The 22564-nt window shown below is 47.7% G+C and overlaps 2 protein-coding genes across 2 annotated transcripts in view; both read right to left on the minus strand.

Moving 5' to 3' along the window:
- The window catches only part of ALKBH3 (alkB homolog 3, alpha-ketoglutarate dependent dioxygenase), a 185756-nt gene that overhangs the window by 98062 nt on the left and 65130 nt on the right, over nucleotides 1-22564 (minus strand). The window lies entirely within an intron of this gene.
- C7H11orf96 (chromosome 7 C11orf96 homolog) lies at nucleotides 19063-20354 on the minus strand. The gene has a single exon (XM_010592114.2). It carries the CDS (start codon nucleotides 20031-20033, stop codon nucleotides 19662-19664), a length of 372 nt encoding a protein of 123 aa, XP_010590416.1. The 5' UTR covers nucleotides 20034-20354; the 3' UTR covers nucleotides 19063-19661.

Here is a 22564-nt window from a genome sequence, read left to right on the forward strand (position 1 = left end):
CCAGTGATCATAAGGATGACACAGGTCCAGGCAATGTTCCATTCTATTGTACATAGGTCACCATGAGTTGGAGTTGACTCGACAGCAGCTAGCTGTCTTTATCTCTCAGACATGTTCCATTCAGGTGGTGGTAAACTGGCTCCCAGACAGCTCCAGGCTACATGGTGCTGGTAGCAGACGCTTATGGGGTATTAGAAGGATAGATGCCCTTTCTTCCCCAGCATCCATTTCCCTTTTCCCACAGAAGGCTAATTGTGTTTACTTCAATCACTGTGCCATCTAGGGAAATGAGGTACTTGGAACCCAAGTCCTACTCATCTTTCTACTTTGCCCTCCCTAGTATGTTGACCTTTTTTCCTCAGGTCTCAAATGGCTGCAGAATCTCCAGACATCACCTCCTGACCAACCACTTCTGGAGGCAGAAAAAAGAATAAGTTTTTCTGGTGCCTCCTTTTCTTTTTGTTTTATCCATTCATTTATTCACTCTTTTATTCAACAAATATTTGTTGAGCCTCTGTCGTGTGTCAGGTACTCTTTGAGGTGCTGGGACTATAGCAGTGACAAAGTGAACAAAGTCTCTGCCTGTACAGGGCTTCCTGCTGGGGAGCTTACACAGGACTTTACCTGGGACCACCCTATATATTTTCCTGGCTGGAGCTTCCTGAATCATAAACCAAACAAACCAAACCTGTGGCCATCCAGTCAATTCCCACTCATAGAAACCCTACAGGACAGACTAGAACTGCCCCATAGAGTTTCCAAGGAGGCTGTTGGATTCCAGCTGCCGACCTTCTGGTTAGTAGCCGAGCTCTTTAACCACTGCACGACTAGGGCCTCTCCTGGATCATGCTGGCAGTATAAACTCAAATCCCAAATCCTTGAGGTGCAGGATGTTAAAGATTCCAGCAGAGACTCTTTTTCTTCTCTTTGGACAATACAGGCAGGTGTTTCTGGTTGTTGTTATAGATGTTGGGCACATTTTTCCAGTCCTCCCTTTTGAGCATAATCCTTCAGGATCCTAGCTTTATGTGGCTTTCTCTGTATCCACTACCCACCTTCTAAGGCCAAGATAGTTGTAGCTCCAGCACTCAGTTTCTCGTGTTAGCTTCCTTTTTGGCTCCTGACTATTTTTCTTACTTCTTTGTGAGCTCAGCTGTCCATTTAAGCGAGTGTTGGTTATATCTGATCTGGCATCTATAGGTGTTTTCCAGTCTACCATGATGCTTGCCAGCGTTGTTTTAAGCAAAACACCACAGAAAATAGCCAACATAAAACACCACAGAGCAATTCTTTCATGGGGTCTTTTTCCTTGTAGAATATACCTTTCTGCATTCTTACAAACCTCTCTCACCACCATCTTGGAGGAGTCATGTGTTCCAGAAGTGAGGTGGGACTTATCCCAGACCCAGGACTGCCCAGGATTCTGACGGATAAAATATGATGGTCCCATTCCCCATGCCAGTGATTAAGCATGGACAAATGATGGCTTTAGGGGACATTTGCTGGGGACAGTGCTTAAGGGGAATGTTCTCGGCTATGAAAAAGATACATAAGGAAGAGAGCAGTCTTTCTTATTTTGTAGGACATGGCCCTCCTCATGGAATACTGGAGCTGAGGCTGCCATGTTGTGACCATGAAGAAAGCTAAGGATGGCACAACAGAAAGATGAGAAGAACCTAGGTTCTTGATGATTTCGCATCCAAAGCAACCAACCACCTTACTTTGGAGTTGAATGATAAAAGTATTTATTACTCATTGTTTAGGCCACTTTTTCTTTAATTTGTGCATACAGTTCGTTCCCTCCTACAAAATTCTCCCACCATTATCTCAGAGAGAATCTGGCCACGGCAGGGCAAAGAGGGTTAACATCTCTTGTTCATCCAGTGTGAGGTAGGGATCGTGCTATGAGCTTTACCCACGCAATCTCATCTATTTCTCACAATTCACTGAAGTTGCAATCACACAGTTGGAAATGGCTGGATAAGGCCTTTGAGCCCAGGTTTGTCTGATGTGAAATCCTGTCTGCTCTTAACACACCCCCCAAGGTGTTTTCTTCAGCAGGTATGATGGACTTGACTACAATAACCATAGAATCATGGAATGGTAAGATTGGTATGAACCTTAAAGGTCATTTGCACCAAACTCCACCCCCAATTGGGTATATAAATACAGTCAACTCCATTCTCTCGTTTGAACCATTTTATGGTGGATCTCTGAGAATCTCCACATCGATTTTCCCAGCAGCCATGTCCAGCATGTGCAGCAGATGGGATCATAGGGGGCGGTGGGGGCAGTTCCTTCGAGCCCTCAAATCAGTTATGTCTGCTACAGCTCAAAGGGATGGAATCATGGCCATTGTTGTTGTTTTGTCTAAGTTGTCTAGTGCTGCTATAACAGAAATACCACAAGTGGGTGGCTTTAACAAACCGAAATTTATTCTCTCATAGTTTAGGAGGCTAGAAGTCCGAATTCAGGGTGCCAGCTCTAGTGGAAGCCTTTCTCTCTCTGTTGGTTCTGGGGGAAGGTCCTTGTCTCTTCAGCTTGTTTCCTAGTTCCTTGGAGATCTCTGTGTGGCTTGGCATCAGTCTTCCCCCATCTATGCTCTGCTTGCTTGTTTAATCCCTTTTATATCTCAAAAGAGACTGACTCACAATACACCCTACAGTAATCCTGTCTCATTAACATAACAGTGATAACTCACTCCCAAATTTGATTATAAACACAGGCATAGAGATTAGGATTTACAACACATATTTTGAGGGGACACAATTTAATCCATAACACCAGCTCATGCAAATCACAAGAAAAAAAAGAAATGTGGACATCTGAATGTAAATTTTTATATGCCTTGACAATGCAGAAATGACGTGCTGTTGTTGTTGTTAGGTGCCGTCGAGTCAGTTCCAACTCATAGCGACCCTATGCACAACAGAACTAAACACTGCCCCATCCTAAGCCATCCTTACAATCGTTGTTATGCTTGAGCTCATTGTTGCAGGCACTGTGTCAATCCACCTCGTTGAGGGTCTTCCTCTTTTCCGCTGACCCTGTACTCTGCCAAGCATGATGTCCTTCTCCAGGGACTGATCCCTCCTCACAACATGTCCAGCGTATGTAAGACACAGTCTCGCCTTTCTTGCTTCTAAGGAGCATTCTGGTTGTACTTCTTCTGTGGCATATTTGTTCGTTCTTTTGGCAGTCCATGGTATATTCAATATTCTTCGCCAACACCACAATTCGAAGGCGTCAACTCTTCTTCGGTCTTCCTTATTCATTGTCCAGCTTTCACATGCATATGATGTGATTGAAAATATCATGGCTTGGGTCAGGCGCACCTTAGTCTTCAAGGTGACATCTTAGCTCTTCAAAACTTTAAAGAGGTCCTTTGCAGCAGATTTACCCAATGCAATGCATCTTTTGATTTCCTGACTGCTGTTTCCATGGGTGTTGATTGTGGATCCAAGTAAAATAAAATCCTTGACAACTTCAATCTTTTCTCCGTTTATCATGATGCTGCTCATTGGTCCAGTTGTGAGGATTTTTGTTTTCTTTATGTTGAGGTGCAATCCAAACTGAAGGCTGTGGTCTTTGGTCTTCATCAGTAAGTGCTTCAAGTCCTCTTCACTTTCAGCAAGCAAGGTTGTGTCGTCTTCATAACGCAGGTTATTAATGAGTCTTCCTCCAATCCTGATGCCCCGTTCTTCTTCATATAGTCCAGCTTCTCGGATTATGTGCTCAGCATACAGATTGAATAGGTATGGTGAAAGGATACAACCCTGACGCACACCTTTCCTGACTTTAAACCAATCAGTATCCTCTTGTTCTGTCCGAACAACTGCCTTTGATCTATGTAAAGGTTCCTCATGAGCACAATTAAGTGTTCTGGAATTCCCATTCTTCGCAACGTTATCCATAATTTGTTATGATCCACACAGTCAAATGCCTTTGCGTTGTCAATAAAACACAGGTAAACATCCTTCTGGTATTCTCTGCTTTCAGCCAGGATCCATCTGACATCAGCAATGATATCCCTGGTTCCATGTCCTCTTCTGAAACCGGCCTGAATTTCTGGCAGTTCCCTGTCGATATACTGCTGCAGCCGTTTTTGAATGATCTTCAGCAAAATTTTGCTTGCGTGTGATATTAATGATATTGTTCTATAATTTCCACATTCAGTTGGATCATCTTTCTTGGGAATAGGCATAAATATGGATCTCTTCCAGTCAGTCAGCCAGGAAGCTGTCTCCCATATTTCTTGGCATAGATGAGTGAGCGCCTCCAGCGCTACATCTGTTTGTTGAAACATCTCAATCGATATTCCATCAATTCCTGGAGCCTTGTTTTTCGCCAATGCCTTCAGAGCAGCTTGGACTTCTTCCTTCAGTACCATTGGTTCCTGATCATATGCCACCTCTTGAAATGGTTGAACATCGACTAATTCTTTTTGGTATAATGACCCTGTGTATTCCTTCTATCTTCTTTTGATGCTTCCTGCATCATTTAATATTCTCCCCATGGAATCCTTCACTATTGCAACTCAGGGCTTGAATTTTTCTTCAGTTCTTTCAGCTTGAGAAATGCCGAGCATGTTCTTCCCTTTTGGTTTTCCATCTCCAACTCTTTGCACATGTCAGTATAATACTTTACTTTGTCTTCTTGAGAGGCCCTTCGAAACCTTCTGTTCAGTTCTTTTACTTCATCAATTCTTCCTTTTGCTTTAGCTGCTCGGTGTTCCAGAGCAAGATTCAGAGTCTCCTCTGACATCCATCTTGGTCTTTTCTTTCTTTCCTGTCTTTTCAGGGACCTCTTGCTTTCTTCACGGATGATGTCTTTGATGTCATTCCACCACTCGTCTGGTCTTCGGTCACTAGTGTTCTATGTGTCAAATCCGTTCTTCAGATACTCAGGATCATATTTTGGTTCTCGTGGACTTGCTCTGATTTTCTTCAGTTTCAGCTTGAACTTGCATATGAGCAATTAATGGTCTGTTCCACAGTCAGCCCCTGGCCTTGTTCTGGCTGATGATATTGAGCTTTTCCATCGTCTCTTTCCACAGATGTAGTCAATTTGATTTTTGTGCATTCCATCTGGCAAGGTCCATGTGTATAGTTGCTGTTTATGTTGGTGAAAGAAGGTATTTGCAATGAAGAAGTCGTTGATCTTGCAAAATTCTATCATTCGATCTCTGGCATTATTTCTATCACTAAGGCCATATTTTCCAACTACTGATTCTTCTTTTTTTCTAACTTTTGCATTCCAATCGCCAGTAATTATCAATACATCTTGATTGCATGTTCGATCAATTTCAGACTGCAGCAGCTGATAAAAATCTTCTATTTCTTTTATCTTTGGCCCTAGTGGTTGGTGTGTAAATTTGAATAATAGTTGTATTAACTGGTCTTCCTTGCAGGCGTATGGATATTATCCTATCACTGACAGTGTTATACTTCAGGATAGATCTTGAAACATTCTTTTTGATGATGAATGCAACGCCATTCCTCTTTGAGTTGTCATTCCCAGCATAGTAGACTATATGATTGTCCGATTCAAAATGGCCAATACCAGTACATTTCAACTCACTAATGCCTGGGATATTGATGTTTATGCGTTCCATTTCATTTTTGACGATTTCCAATTTTCCTAGATTCATACTTCATACATTCCAGGTTCCAATTCTTAATGGATGTTTGCAGCTGTTTCTTCTCATTTTGAGTCGTGCCACATCAGCAAATGAAGGTCCCAAAAGCTTTACTCCATCCACGTCATTAAGGTCGACTCTACTTTGAGGAGGCAGCTCTTCCCCAGTCATCTTTTGAGTGCCTTCCAACCTGAGGGGGTGATCTTCCAGCACTACATCAGACAATGTTCCACTGCTATTCATAAGGTTTCACTGGCTAATGCTTTTCAGAAGTAGAGTGCCGGGTCCTTCTTCCTAGTCTGTCTTAGTCAGGAAGCTCAGCTGAAACCTGTCCTCCATGGGTGACCCTGCTGCTGTCTGAGTACCAGTGGCATAGCGTCCAGCTTCACAGCAACACGCAAGCCCCCACGGTATGACAAACTGACATACCTAAGAAAAGATGGGAGGAGAAGGTAGGAATAGAGTATATTCCCTGATTGCTCTGCTTAATATCTAGATATTAAAAACAACAGCTGAGAAATCAAATATAAAAATATATTTACTTAATAATATAAATCCTATGGAGCAGTTCTACTCTGCACACAGGGGTCAGAATTGACTTGAAGGTGTCTAACAACAACAACAACAACAACAACAAACATGTATAGAGATAATTGATAATTTTATTAAATAATGTTGGGTTGAGGAAAGGGATGGGGCCTGGGCAAATGTTCCAATTTTTTCATTGCTCATTCTAGGACGCTGATAGTTTCTAAACAAATAGGGAACTAAGTGTTTTATATAATATTATACTATGAAAGTAAACACAAGAAAAAATAGAATCCTTTCCTAAATATAAGAATTTCACATGCACGCACACATGCACACACACACACACACAGATACACACAAAAGTAGGCTATATAATTACAGACAGGAAAAATAACCACAGATCTCAGACCAAATATAATTATCATATTAACATTGAAAATAGCTTAATTAATGTGTTTTCTTTTATTGTGGTAAAATACACATAACATAAAATTTCCCGTTCGGGATATTTAGTGTATTTATTATAATGCTGTGCAACTATCACCACTATAGAGTTCCAGAACATTTTCATGGCCCCATTTTTTTATCATAGCCATCTTCGTGGGTGTGAAGTGGTATCTCATTATGGTTTTGATTTACACTTACCTAAACTGTTTTCAATGACTAGTGATGTTGAGCATTTTTTTATGGGCTTGTTGGTCATCTATTATATTCTTTAGAGAAATGTCTATTCAAGTTCTTTGTCCATTTTGTAGCTGGGTTGTTTGTCTTCTTGTTGTTGCACTGTGCAAGTTTTTTATATATTCTAAATGCCTTTCTATCTTTATCAGATATATGATTTGCAAATATTTTTTCCCATTCTTTGGGTTATCTTTCCACATTCTTGATAGCATTCTTTGATGAACAAATGTTTTTCATTTTTATGGAGTTCAGTTTATTTTTTCCTTTGTTGGTTGTTCGTTTGGTGTCATAGCTAAGAAACCATTATCAAATCTAGGGTCATGAAGATTTACTCCTATGTTTTCCTCTAAGAGTTTTATGGTTTTAGCTCTCATATTTAGGTCTTTGAGCCATTTTGAGTTAATTTTTGTAATTAATTTTTGTATACAGTGTGAGGCAAGGGTTCAGCTTCATTCTTTTGCATGTGGATATCCATTTGTTCTAGTATCATTTGTTGTTGAAGAGGCTATTCTTTCCCCCATTGAATGGCCTTGGCACCCTTGTTGCAAATCAATTGACCATAGATGTACGGGCTTATTTCTGGATTCTCTATTCTATGTCATTGATCTGTATGCTTACTCTTATGCTGGTACCACACAGTTGTGACTACTGTAGCTTTGTAGTAAGTTTTGAAATCAGGAAGTATGAGTTCTCTGACTTTGTCCTTTTTCAAGACTGTTTTGGCTATCCAGGGTCCCTTGCAATTCCCTATCGATTTTAGGATCAACTTTTCCATTTCTGTAACATTGGGATTTTCACAGTGATCGGCCTAAGGGCAGGCATGGATTCAGTTCTGACCAGTTAGCTATAAGGGAGATTTGGTGGAGGACTTCTATGAAGAATTTTCCTCCCTGATTAATATGAGCCCCAAGGTGAAGGCTCCATGTTCCCCAGACCCTCCCTTCACTCTGGGAAGCTGATGATGCTGGTGCTGTGGCAGTCATCTTGTGACCACAAGGGAAGAAAGACATTGCCAAGAATGACAGAAAGGAAGATGGTAAGAATCTGGGTTTTTGATAGCATTCCTCAGCCAGTCATCCCTCCCTGCCTTCAGAAGTCTTTTTTATGTGCAGTGATTATGTGTCTTTGTTATTTGAGCCACTGCCATCCTCTGCTGAGTTTTTGCAGCCAAATGCAGCTTATGTGACCTAGACTCAGAGCCAGGACTTAAACCCTCCTAACTCTTGAGTTGAGAGCTTGTTCTCATCCTGAACTGTTTTACAAATGTGGCCCTCAGTGTGTGTGTGTGTGTGTGTGTGTGTGCCTCACCACACTTCTTCATTGACAGAGACCATGCCCACTGCCATAGTACTTAGAGCAGGGCTCTCCAGGTCATGGGCTCACACAGGCTACTCATGCAATTGTCCCAAGAAGGTTCAGTGGGTCCAGCTACCCTCTATAGGGTTTGTGCTCCATGGCTGCTGAAGCTAATCAATAAGATGCATTTTATGAAGCACGGAGCTATGAGTAGCAAGCTCATGGGGTCTGGCCTCTCCTGGAATGTTTCACACATTCTGGATAATGGGGCAGAGGACCAATTCTATCAGAATTCTCCCCAGAACATCAGAGGCAAGGTCAGAGGTTACCTCAAGGCCAGCCAGATGGCCCCGAACTGGCAGGGGCAGGAGCAGGGCTGTGGGGCAGTGGCACATTGGCCAGGGTCCCAAGCCTGCCAGGGGATGGCACTCAGACTGTTATTTTGGGTTTGGCATGAATTATTCAACACAGAACAGCCCAGCCCAGACTTTCTGGGACTCTCCCCAAGGCTGGGGAAGAGGAGTGGGTTGGAGAGGCTGCCTTGTCTCTCTATACTTCCATCTCCCTATCTGTACATGAGGGGTTGAATCCATGGTCTCTAAGCACCTGCCTGCCTGTACATCCCCTCAGCCAAAATTTTAAGGCCCTAAAATACCTCACATCTTTTATAACCCTGGGAACTTAAGGCTGGATAGGTTCTTAGGAAAAATAATCTGCCCAAGGCTGCAAAGCAAGGAACAGCAGAGTCTGGTCTGGGTCTGGGTTGCCCCAATTCTAGTCAAGGACTCCTACTATGTCACTTTCACTTTCTCTTAACCCCAACCACTGGAGCACATCTGGAATGGAAGTCTGATATCCCCATCCCAGTCAGGAGAATAGGTCATATTCCTGTCTGGGGAAAACCTGCTCTGGGCCAGATTTCTAGAGAACAGCCTCCTGATTTGATACAGATTGTGGGAAGGGCTTTGCATTAGTTAAGATACTAAGTGTTGTAACAAAGAGACCCAGCAAAAATGTAGTGGTTTACATATGATCCAGCAATCCCACCCCTAGGAATATACCATAGAGAAATGAGAGTGTGCAAATAGACATATGCACACCCATGTTCATTGCAGCATTGTTCACAATAGCAAAAAGATGGAAACAACCTAGATGCCCATCAATGGATGAACGGATAAACAAACTATGGTACATACACACAATGGAGTACTACGCAACGATGAAGAACAATGATAAATCTGCGAAGCATCTTATGACATGGATGAATCTGGAGGGCATTATGCTCAGCGAAATAAGCCAATCATAAAAGGGCAAATATTGTTTGAGACCACTACCGTTAAAAACTCATGAAAAGGTTTACACACAAAAAGAAGCAATCTTTGATGGTTACAAGGGAGGGGAGAGGTGGGAGGGAAAAAACACTAAATAGACAATACATAAGTGGTAACTTTGGTGAAGGGTAAGATAGTACACAACACTGGAGAAGCCAGCACAACCTGTCCAAGGCAAAGTCATGGAAGCTCCATGGACACATCCAAACTCCCTGAGGGACCAAATTACTGGGCTGAGGGCTGTGGGGACCATGGTCTCTGGGAACATCTAGCTCAACTGGCATAACATAGTTTATAAAGAAAATGTTCCACATTATCCTTTGGCGAATGGTGTCTGAGTCTTCAAAGCTTGTGAGTGGCCATCTAAGATACTCCACTGGTGTCTTAGGCTGGGTTCTCTAGAAAAGCAAAACCAGTAAAGCATATATACAGAGAGAGAGATTTATCAAGGAAACGGTTCATGTGATTGCAGAGGCTGGAATGTCCCAGGTCTGTGAATCAGGATAGAGGCTTCTCTCAATTCACATAGCTGCAGGGGCTGGTGAACCCAAGATCAGCAGATTGGAGGGTATAGCTCCCACTCACAGGCTGTGAAGATTGACAAATCCCAAGATCAGCAGATAAGCTGATAGATCAAGTTCCAAGAACCGGATGTCAGATGAACAAGAGGCAGCCGCAGGATCCAGAGCAAGCAGAAAGCCAGAACATCTGCTTATTTTTGGATGCAGGCCACATCCCCAAGGAAATTCCCCTTCAACTGACTGGCTACTCAGCAGATTCCATCATGGGAGTGATCACATATAAACACTGAGAATCATGGCCCAGCCAAGTTGACATACAATCTTAACTATCACAACTGGTTTCACCCTGTCTGTAGCAAGGGAGAATGAAGACAACCAAAGACACTAGGGAAAGATTAGTCCAAAGAGCTAATGGACCACAACTACCACAGCCTCCACCAGACTGAGTTCAGTACAACTAGATGGTGCCCAGCTACCAACGCCGACTGCTCTGGCAGGGATCACAATAGAGGGCCCCAGACAGAGCAGGAGAAAAATGTAGAACAAAATTTAAATTCACACAAAAAAGACCAGGCTTACTCTTCTGATAGAGACTGGAGGAACCCCAAGACTATGGCCCCCAGACACCCTTGTAACTCAGTAATAAGTCACTCCCAAGGTTCACTCTTCAGCCAAAGATTAGACACGCCCATATAACAAAACGAAACTAAATGGGCACACCAGCCCAGGGGCAAGGATGAGAAGGCAGGGAGGGGACAGGAAAGCTGGTAACAGGGAACCCATGGTAGAGAAGAGGAAAGTGTTGACTTGTTGTGGGGTTGGCAACCAATGTCACAAAACAATATGTGTATTGTTTAATGAGAAACTAGCTTGCTCTATAAATCTTAACCTAAAGTACAATAAAAAGAAAAAAAAAAAGAATGTAGTGGTTTAAGGAAGACAAGTTTATTCCTCTCTCAGTTAAAGGTTCATTTGGAGTCCATGTGGTGGTTAATTTTATGTGCCATCTTGGCTCCCAATTATTTGGCCAAACACTATTCCAGTTGCTGTCATGGAGTAGTTACACATGATTAGATCACTTGGCTTTGGGTAGAACAGATTACCATCTGTGACGTAATGTAATTACCTGACATAGAATGCAATGTAATATAATCACTTTCCGTAATTAATCTAATGTAATACAATCAATCAATCAGTCAAGGTCATACCAGTGTAGGGTGGATCCTAAACCTAATCACTTTTGAGTTATAAAAACACCAAAACAGACACAGAGACATACACACAGGGGAAGTCTGACAAAATATGAGAGTTGTCTACAAGCAAAGGAACACCAAGGACTGCGAGCAGACACCAGAAAATAGGAGAGTGGCCCACAGAAGGAATCCACATGGTCAAGAGCCTGATTTGGACTTCAAGCTTCCAGAACTGTGAGAAAATAAACTTTTATTCTTTAAAACCACCTATTTGTGGTATTTCTGTTATGGTAGCTGTCTTAGTTATCATCATGTGCTGCTACAACAGAAATACAAGTGGATGGCTTTAAGAAAGAGAAATTTATTCTCTTTAGGAGGCTAGCAGTCTGAATTCAAGTTGCCAGCTCCAGGGGAAGGCTCTCTCTCTGTGTTGGCTCTGGGGGAATGTCCTTGTCAGCAATCTTCCCCTGGTCTAGGAGCTTCTCAGCTTCTCAGCACAGGGACCCCAGGCCCCTCCTGGCTCTTCATTTTTGGTGGTAGGAAGCCCCCTTGTCTCTCTGCTTACTTCTCTTATTTTATATCTCAAAAGAGATTGATTTAAGATACAAATCAATCTGGTAGATTGAGTCTGCCTCATTAACATCATAGAGGTAGGATTTACAACACCTACCAAAATCACATCAGATGACAAAAAGGAACAAGCAAAGGAACACCAAGGACTGTCAGCAGACACCAGAAAATAGGACAGTGGTTCACAGAAGGAACTGACATGCCCAAGAGCCTGACTGGAACTTTAAGTTTCCAGAACTGTGAGAAAGTAAATTTTTATTCTTTAAAACCACCAATTTGTGGTATTTAGTGGTTACTGGGAACCATGGCCTAGCCAAGTTGACACATATTTTGGGGCAACACAATTCAATCCACGACAGTAGCCCTAGGAAACTAAGACAGTCCATATATGACATCCACAGGCTGCTCAATTTCACGAGGTCCCCTAGGCAGTGTCCTCCTCTGCTTGATCAAAGGCAGGCCACAAGTACATCCATGTTCTGTCTTTCGGGAAGAACAGAGAACAAGGGAGGCAAGCCCACAGTGTCAAGGCCTAGATCCAGCGAGGCATGCATCATCTGCCTGCCCATTCCATTGAGGAGAACTGAGGTCCATGACCACACTCACTGCAAAGGAGGCTGAGAATTTCAGTCTAGAGTGCCCCAAGGAAAATGTAGAAAGTGGATCCTGGTGGACCATTAGCAGTTTCCACTATGGTCTGCCTGACTGGGTACCAGATAACCATGTACCCTTCTTCCCACAACAGAACACACTAGCTCCCTTGGCAAGGAAGTCAATCCAAATTCCATTTAGTTATTACATCCAGATTAAAGTGCAGGATCTCTGGGAGAAAGGAAGTCCCCTCCAGAACAGATGTGGTTCCTCATGGTCCAGTGACATGTAAACTACAAGACATCTGTTTCCACCACTACTCCCCCCCCCCACCCCCAAATACAGTGGTAGACAGGGAGAGGAATGCCACAATAAAGACTCCCATTTGGAAAAGGAAAGAATGGATACACTTGGAAATCACGAGTCCACAGCAACAGGCAAATCCTGCTGGCATGAATGGTGGGGGGCCCCTATCCTAGCAAAGAATAATGTTCCTTGGTTGGCTAATCTGGCCAGCTCAGTTCTGGAAAGTTCTTCTATCATCCTCCATAGCCCTATCTAAAGTGGTCACTGAAAGGTCTGGCCTCCTTGGGGATTGCTTTGGGGCTCAAACAATCAAAATTCCCGGTCAGTTCCTAGTTTCTTTGGCAGTAAAATTCCCTCAAATGCTTAAAAGACTTCCGGTCTATGTGCTTCCACCCAGCCTGTTTCAGTGCCAATAACCACGCCCAAAGATGTTTTCTGCACAGAGTTATGAAGCATGTTTTATTACTTTGCTTCCTGCCCTGGTCCAGCCCTCACTCTCATTTTAATTCTGGCTACCTTGGGGTGATTCTCAAACAATGGGCTTGAGTGGGAAGACAACACCCTTAATTTAACCTTGCTCCAGGGATGGATCCTTCGCTGGGCTGTGTGGGTGGCCTTTGAGCAACAGTCTGATCTCCATGTAGGTTACAAAGCAGGTGGCTTTCACCTCTGTGCAGTCCCGCATTTCAGGATACTCTATTTCCTTCTGTCTCATCTTTCTTAGAACAATTTGCCAAAAGCCGCAAAGAGCAACCAAAGTACACTAACATTCTAGCTCTTTCCAACCACTTCTCTTAGAGTTGTGGACTAGGTTAGCACATGATCAGCCTCCCAAACTGTCATGAAAACGGTTTTTCCAAACGCTTTGTCAAAGCATAACAAGGGTCTCCAGATTTCCAGCCTGCAATATCTGTACCCTCCGTGCATGCGGCAAAACAACTAAGCCAATGCCACGTATTTTAGGGTTTTGTACGGACAACAGCCCACTGATACAACAATACCAATCTCTGTAGTATTTCGAGTAAGGGAAGGCTGCTATAATTAAGAGACCCAGTAGTAATTCAGTGGCTCAAAGAAGATAGAAGCATGTTTCTATCACATGGAACACTTCATGATGAATGTTTTAGATTGGCAGGCTGTTCTGTTCCATGAGGTCTTTCAGGGCCTTGATCTTGTTTCTCTGCCATTGGCTTTCTTGGCTTGATCACAGCTGGGAAGTAGGCACTTCCATACTCCCGCTTGTGGGAGGGGAAAGAGTGTGGGGTAGGGAGTCACGCCCTCAATCTTAAGGTCAAGGCCTGGGAGCAGCTCACTTTTTCTTCCCCACACATTCCATTGGCAAAAAAACTTAACCACATGGATATACTTAACTTCAATAGAGTCTGGGACATAAAGTTTGGCTGTGTGTCATGGGAGGAAGGAGGGAAATCAATGATGGTGGGCAATTAGCAGTCTCTGCCATAGGCCTGGTGGCATAGTGGTTAAGTGCTTGACTGCTAACGATAGTTGGAACTCATCAGCTGCTCCGCAGGAGAAAGATGTGGCAGACTGCTTCGGTAAAGAATGCAGCCATAGAAACTCTATGGGGCAGTTCTGTTCTGTCCTATAGGGTCGCTAGGAGTTGGGATTGACTTGATGGCACACAACTATACGCCTGGGACCTGAATGGGCACGGGATCATTATGTGTTACAACTGGCTTTGTGCATAGGCTGAGAAGGGCTCCATGTGGGATTCCCTCCCACCTGCCCCATACACAGGGGCCACGGCACATTCCCATCCAGAAACAATGGCCAGTAAGTCATGATGACACATATACGCTTGGCAAACAATGCCATTTCTTTACAGACCCTCTGAAATGATGCCCACCATCCTCCCCTGTGCCAAGCGGGAGCCCAAGGGAGACAGAAGGCAGCACCAAGAACCTGCTGGGAGGTGGAAGGGTTTCTCCAAGAAGCAGATGTCAAGATGGAATTAAATGTGCAAGGATTTCATCAGGAGAAATGCCTGTGTGAAATGAAATATGGAGGGAGCCAGGGAAGGCTGGGAGGCAAGTCTGACCATGAGTGAAGGGGAGACAGACAGAAGGTTGTCCTTAGACTGTCATGCAGCGTCACTGGGAAGTCCTTGAGCCAAAGTCTGCCAGCAAAGAAGCCCCTCTTCTCCCAGGGTCAGTTCTGCCTTAGTATCCCAACCGGCCACGTGCAGACATTGGTGGGGCACTGCCAGAGGGTGGTACAGCCTCAGCCAAAGGCAGCTGTGGATTTCAAAGCCAGAGCAAATCCACGACTCTCAGTCTACAAGGTCCATTCTCATGGCCACTATGGGGGGGGGGGGGGTGTGACAGCAGGAACTTGGGCTTCATATTGCAGAAAAAGCTCAGGCTTTGGCATAAAAAAGCAAAATGCAACTGAACTCACCACTGACCAGTCCTGTGGCATTGAGCAAAAAAAGTCACCCCTCTCATGCTCAGCCTCCGCTTATGTTAAATGCCTGCGAAAAGCTTTCAGGATACAATTAGAGTGCCCGCAGGAGATAGTACTAAATGGTGGTCTTTGTCCCTTCCCCATTTTGCCAGAGGCCAGAGGGGCATGGAGGCTACCCTGAGGGAGCATTTCAAGTCCACAGCTGACCCAGCTCCCCAGGGATCACAGACAGCCCTTCCTTCCCAACCCCACCCCAAGCGAGTTCAGATTTGGCCCACAGTGGGCTGGAAAGGCTGCGCTGACTTTTAAATCCATCCAAAAAACACTCTGATAAATATCTCCCCCAGAGCGAGAGAGAAATATTTAGGAGAGGCTGCTGGCCAGGGCTGGGATGGCCCCTTGTTACCTCTGCCCCGTCTGGGCTCCAGTTGTTTGAAAACTCGTCTTCCAGACTGAGGCCCCAGCAGGGAAGGGAAGGAAGGAGGTGTCTCCTTGGCAGGACTGTAAGTCCAGACGGCTGGGCAGGCTTCCACCCATCCCAGGCACATGCCCGTGCTCAGTTCCTTGAGGCACAGATCTCAATGCTATTTTCTCTCTCTCAACCTCCCCTCCCCATCCCCCAGAGCACTTGCACTTCTTTCTGTCTCTCCTTCCTCCCCTCATACCCCTGTGGGCTCCTTTGTCTCTATTTCCTTCCCTCCTACCTCTCTAGTTCTTTCATCTCCTTGGTCTTTCAGTATCTCCCTCTGTCCTCCCATGGTGGGTCTTACTTTTCTTGGTCTCTTGACTTCTCTGACCCTGGCTCCTGACTTAGCTGTCTGTATCTCTCCGTCTCTTTCCATTACCTCCTTTGTCTCATTTCTCCCACCACTCTTGCTCCCTCACTGCACGCCCCTCTCCCCTCAGCTCTCTTCCCTCTTTGTCCACGGCTTGGCCTCCCAGCCCTGCCCAGCACATCCCCTTGTATGCTGCTGCCTTCTGAGCCACAGGCAGGAGCTGGGCCCCAGCAGTTCTCTTGGGACCTTGGTGGAGTCTCCTTTCAAGTCTCCCCTCTCTTCTTCTGCCCACGGCAGAAATGTTCAGAACCAAAGGGCACCCTCATTGTAGCCCAGGGGCCACAGCACCCCAGGCCCACTGGACCCCCTCTAACACTATAGCATCCCAGCTTCCCCTCCCTCGCCCAGGCCCCTCTCTGTGTCACTGCCTCTTCCAAACTTCTTTCTTCATCCAGCCCTAGACCTGCCAGCTACAGGCAAAACTGAGAAACTGGGACGGATAGAAGACACCTTTATACCCAAGAGTGGGAATTACTTACTTAAACATGGAATACTCATTCAATAGAGTTTTATAACAACTGTGATATAGACTCAGCATACTGATATTACAGAAAAATCCAATTAAGTAAAAAAGTAGGCTGAAAAATAGTAAATAGAGCATAAACCCATCTTGTAGAGGAGGTGGAATTGACTCGATGACACCTGGTTTTGGGAGCAGTGGTGGCTCAGTGGTAGAATTCTTGCCTTCCATGAGGAAGACCTGAGTTCTATGCCTAGCACCTCGTGCACAGCCACCACCCATCTGTCAGTGGAGGTTTGCAAGTCGTTATGCTGCTGAACAGGTTTCGGCAGAGCTGCTAGGACTAGGAGGAAAGGTCTAGTGACCTACTGCTGAAAATTAGCCACTGAAAGCCGTATGGATCACAACGGTCCCATCTGCAACTGATCACGCGGATGGCACAGGACTGGACAGTGTTTCGGTCCCCTGTTCCCGGGCTGCCGTGAGTCCAGGCTGACTGGACAGCAGCTAAAAGCAACAACATGGATAACCTCAAATCGTTACAAATTTATGTCTGGGTGCTGGGAACAGAAGTGATTTGTTTTTTATTATACTGAACAAACGTATCTTGGGTAGAAAAAAATTATAATAACAATTTAAAAGCAAAGCAGGAAGTGGGCAAGGCAGGCATCGATCTCCTTCATGGCCCTTTATTCAGTTTAGCCCAGCGAACATTTCCAAGGCAGCAGCTGAGCAGGGACTGGGAGTGGCCAGATGTGCTCTGTCTTATTGTCTAGCCCGTTGGCCAGGGTAACCCAAGAAAGCTCTCAGGTAGGGCAGGAGCAGGTGGCCCTCCAAGGGGAAGAAGGTAACGGAGGTGAGATAGCCTGAGTCAGGATCTCAGGTCTGAAGGGTCTGGACGACCTCCAGGAAGGCTGAGGGCATCAGGGTTTTGAAGAGCATAAACAGGAGCTGCTACTGAAATGGTTAAGACAAGATGTCAGAGGGCTCAGGATGTAGGGTCCTCCAGGACCTCTTTGGAGAGGGAAAAGGATGGAGTTGGGGTGCGGGAGTTCTGAGCTTCAGCCACCCTACTCCCACCCCAAAGAGCTGCCAGCTTCATGATGGCAGCTAGACAGGCTCAAATCGAAGTGTCAACTTGTGGTTGCCTCACAAGTTGAGGTCTTTGCAGTTAAGGGCCTCTTGTCATGAGCCCCACCCCCACCCAGTGGGACCCAGCTGACCCTGGGGACTGCAATCTCCAGGGCATTCCCAAGGCCTGAGAATGGGCCAAAGTCCCCCAGCCCCCAAGGCTGTGGGGCTGGCAGCCTTGCCTGGAGAGGGGGAAGGGCATCCTATCAGGCTGGGTGGTTCTATTTTTGTTTCTTTGTTTCATTCCCTGTCTCTCTCTCTCTCTCTCTGTCTCTCCCTCTCTCTCTGTGTTGCTCTCTCTTTTTGCAGCTCCCAGGGTTGCAAGAGGTGGGCGTCAGGAGAGAAAGACGCAGTTCAAATCCCCAGCAAGGCTGAACCCAGAGGGTGGTATTTACTGCAGAGAACCTCACTCCTCCACACACCAGGCCCCACCACCAGAGAGCACCCAACCACAGAGACAGGGCAACCTAGAGAGGGAAAAAAGGAGTCGGCAAATCCTGCGCTCTCCTCCATGTCTCCCTCAGCTACTCTCAATCGAAAGTCTGGCCATGGTCTGTCAGCTGAAATAATCCTGGACGTGTGGGCTGGGAGGGTCCCAAACCCACTCTGCCCAACTAAATGTTGCTTATTACCCTGACCGCCACCTGCTGCCAGATGACACTGCTTCAGTGTTACCCCGGAGGATTTGGGGCGTAAACAGGACTGCGGCGTAGCTGCTGGAGAGCATTAGAAAAGATTTGGTGCCGTGCGAGGAGCACTAGACCGGGAGTCCAAAGAACTGGCTGAGCAGCCAGTACTCTTCACGTGATCCTTCTTTTGCTGGGCCGGTTTTCCCATCCATTAACAAGGCAGGGGAGTGAGGGTTTGGTGGTACCCAATCGTCCTTTGGCTCTGACCAAAGATATGCACCACCCTCCTTATAGAGCCTTGAGGAAGGGCACACAAGGGCTGGAGGCAGGGACCAAAGGCCCAGAGAATCTATAACCACTCTTCTTCCGCAGCTCAGATTCACTGGGCATTGCGCTGAGTCAGCTCCGAGAGCGCGGGGCGCGCACCATCGGCACCTCACTCCTGTCCCTCCCTCAGGACCGGCCGCCCAAATAACCCCTCCCCCCCCCCAGGGCTCCCACTGCTGGCTCGCACATCTCTCCACCCACCAGCTGTCCGGACCGGGCGCGGAGTCGGTGGGGTTTTCTGTGGTGCGTGCGGGGGCGATGGCCCTGATGCCAGCCTCTCTGAGAGATAAGCTGTCCTGTGGAGGGCGCTCTCCACCCGCACAGCGCCCCAGCGGCTCGGCTCCATCCCGGATATGCCTGAGATAAGAAATAGACCAGGGAAGCGGCAGCGCTCTGGACCGGGTGTGGATTCATGTGGGGAGGGATGGGAGTACTGAACCCGCGCACTGGGGCGTGACCTCAACCCGGTGACTGAAGCTTGTGAAGTTGCCTCCACTCCAGGTCTCCTGCCTCCCATCCCCGCCAGGTCTTCTCCCACCTCCCTCAGCCTTGCGAGCCTGGGCCCTAAAGGTTCAAGAAGTCAAGAGCCTGGAGAAATGCACTGTGCAAATATATTGGCTTTATTTGTCTCCGTTCAGGAGCCTCACAGACATATCCAGGTAAAAAGATCGTTAAATAAACGCCGTCAGCCATCGCAATGCAAAAATAAATATCAATCCTCCAGCCGCAGCAGCAGCTGGGCTGCGTCCCAAGTCCCACTGGCCGCGCCTAACAATTATAAAAGTGTTCAGCGAGAGAGAGTGTGTTTGCGTGAGTGTGGACCGGTGTGCGCTGGGAGCACGGTGGAGAGGTGTGCAGAGTCGGAGTTGCAAACCATCGGACAAGGGGCCGACTGGACGCGGGCGCCTCCGCGCACACACTCACAGCACAGTTCGTACTCGGAAGAGTTAAAAAATAAACATTTACAAGGGCAAAAAAAGCGGCCCCCTCCCCTGTGCCCCAGCGCGCGCTCCCGGCCAGGGCGAGCCGACTTTGGACGCATCAACCAGTTCGCAGCCGGGCGGGCGTCCCAGCGCGCCGGGGGCGGCAGTCCTGGGGTCCCCGGGGAGCGGGAAGCGGACCCCTTTCCGAGTCGCACGCTGGTCCCTGGCCGGCCGCGGAGGCGCCTGGTCCCCGCTCGCTCTGGACGGCTCCCCTCACAGGGCCGAGTCGGAGTCGCTGGAGTCCAGGCTGTTTCTCAGTTTGCAGCTGCTGAGCTGGTCCCTCTGCAGCGAAAGGCTCTGCGTACTGCGGCGCAGGCACTCCAGGCTCTGCAGGAACGACTTCTTGGCCTTCTCCTCCTCCATGGGGGACACTCCCTCCTCCTCCACCTCCTGGATCTCGTCGAAGGTCACCGGCTGCGTCTTGAAGCGGGACTGGCGCGGCCGCCGCAGTCTGCCCTTGCCCTTGGACAGCTTAGCGGGCCGCACGGGCTGCGGGAACTCGTCGGCCAGGCACACAAAGTGCGGCATCACAGCCTGGTAGCTGGAGCAGATGCCCATCAGCTCGCTGGACTTGGCGGCCGCCATGGTGCTGCCGGCGTCTGCAGGGCCGGGTGGCGGTGGGGCACCGAGGCTCTCCGGGGGCGGCCGCTGCGCCGGGGCCCCCCGGGAGGCAGCAGCCTGGGGCTCGCCGGGCGGGGGATCCAAATCTGCTGCGGGGTGGCGGCGGCCCTCGCGGGCCCGGGCCGGCGCTCCTTGGGAGGGCGGGCGGGCGGTGGGCCCGTCGGGGGGCAAAGGGCTCCGGGGCACTGCTCCGCCGCGCTCCGATGCGCACGCCGCCGCTGCTGTCGCCGTCTGCCCCGCGGCGGCCCGGCCAGCCGCTTATATAGCCCGCTCCTGCCCACACGGCTGCAAGCTCGGATGACAGCGAATGCCATTTAAAGCGTGCGCGCCCCGCGCCCTTCCGCCGGACGTCGCCCCGCCACTCAGGGAAAGTAACGGCCCCTTCCCAGGCACCGCCCGCTCACCCTTCCCCCGCCCCCAACCCGGCTCCCGAAAGCAGGCCCCGCCCGCGGGGGGTTCCGGGAGAATCCCAGACCCCGGGAGCGCGCGGTGGGGAGAGGTGCGGCCCTGGACCAGGGTCCTCGGGCTGTCACTTACTCTCTGGGACCAGTCCAGTCGGTAGCAACACGGGTCGCCGCGGGGACTCGGGTCTTCTTCCCCGCCGGCCCTAACCTCAGATGCACACAGTCAAGGCGCTAGTTATTCCACCGCTAGCTCCGCGCTGGGGCACATGGCGCGATGCAGCTCCCAGCTCTCCCTGCAGCAGAGAGAGCTAGCGCGCTGGGATCCCAGAGCTAAGCTCGCGGGAAGGGGCGAATTTTTCTGGATCCTTGCCACTGCCCTCCTCCAACACAGACACACACACACAGACACAGACACAGACACACACACGCACACACACACTGTGGATTATTCCATTCCGGTTCTTCTCTGTGTTGGTCTCCTCACCCACCTCCAAGTCCCTCGGGTACAGGTACATGCTCAGAAAAGAATGACCCTTGGATATGACACGAACGACAACAATAATAATAGCTGCGTACCTGCAGCATCTCCGGTAAACACCTGCAGAGCTTTACTCCAAGCCGGCCAGTGAACTCTGTTTTACATGTATCATCCTACTTCACCCTCATAACACCCCTGTGTGATAACTGACACTTCCCAGTTTTACACTGAGAAAACTGAGGAAGAAGAGAGAGAGGATAAGTCACTTTCCCACTAGTAACTGAGGAAACCAGGTGGGGCAGACGCTGGAGTCTATATCTGGTAAACCAAAACCAAACCCATTGCCATCAAGTTGATTCCAACTCATAGTGACCATATAGGACAGAGCAGAACTACCCCATAGGGTTTCCAAGGATCACCTCGTGGATTTGAACTGCTGGCCTTTTGTTAGCAGCTGAACTCTTAGCCACTATGCTACCAGGGTTTCCATGTCTCATAATCCCTGCTCTGGGCTGAGACAAATGAGCCAAAACCCACTAGTGCCCACCCAGGACTGCTGGCCTGTTTGGGGAAACTATGAGCTAGTCCCCGACCTTGGGGCCTGAGCTGCGGGCACAGCCAGAGCAGTGCACCTGGCAGGCACCCGACAAGGCTCACAGGATGCTGGCAAAGGAGGGAATTAGGATTTGGCATTCATTCCTTCCATATTCATCCAACAAAGATTTATTAAGAACCTACTGTATACAGTATGGAGGAAGGCATGGAAGTGAACAAAAAAGACAGTCCCTCCCTCATAAGAGTTATGTTCTGGTGGGGGGAAAAGAGGCAACAAACAGCTAAACAAGAGCGTGTGCTGTGATGAAAACAAAGGAGGAGAGATATTCAGAGTGGCGATCAGAGCGGCTGCTATTTACACTGACACCTGATGCATAATAATAACACTAATCAGCTGCCATCGAGTAAATTCTGACTCATTGCGACCCCATGTGTGTCAGAGGAGAACTGTGTTTCAAAAGCTTTTTTAGTAGATTGCCAGGCCTTTCTTCTGAGGTGCCTCTGGGTGGACTCAAACCTCCAACCTTTCGGTTAACAGGTGAGCACATAACTGTTTGTACCGCTCAGGGACGGCCTCCATAATAACACTATTAAATGCTTATTGTGTGTCATGCTCTGAGTACTTTTTAATGTATTAACTCATTTAGCATAAGTGTTAGCCATTTTATTTACTGCTTTCAAGAACCTTGGGAAAAAAGCACTTTGATTATTATCGGAAAACCAAGGCACAGAGAAGTGCCGCAACTTGCCCCAAGGTTACGCAGCTAGTAAGTGGCTGAGCTGAGATTCAAACCCGGACAGCTTGGCTCCAGAGCCCTCACTCTTACCCACTGGAATGAAGTAGCTAGTGCTTGCTTTGTGTTGGACAGAGAAGGAGGCAACCACATGACAAAGTGAGAGAAGAGTATTGCAGGCAGAGGGCAAAGGCTCTAAGGCAGGAACAAGCTTGGAGTAGCAAGAAAGCCTGTGTGACTGACTAAAGCGGAGGGGATGAAGGGGATGAGCAGTAGGGAGAGTCACATAAGGCCTTGATTGTCCTGTTGTTGTTAGCTGCCATG

Source organism: Loxodonta africana, chromosome 7 (assembly GCF_030014295.1).
Source record: "Loxodonta africana isolate mLoxAfr1 chromosome 7, mLoxAfr1.hap2, whole genome shotgun sequence".
NCBI classification, from domain to species: domain Eukaryota; kingdom Metazoa; phylum Chordata; class Mammalia; order Proboscidea; family Elephantidae; genus Loxodonta; species Loxodonta africana.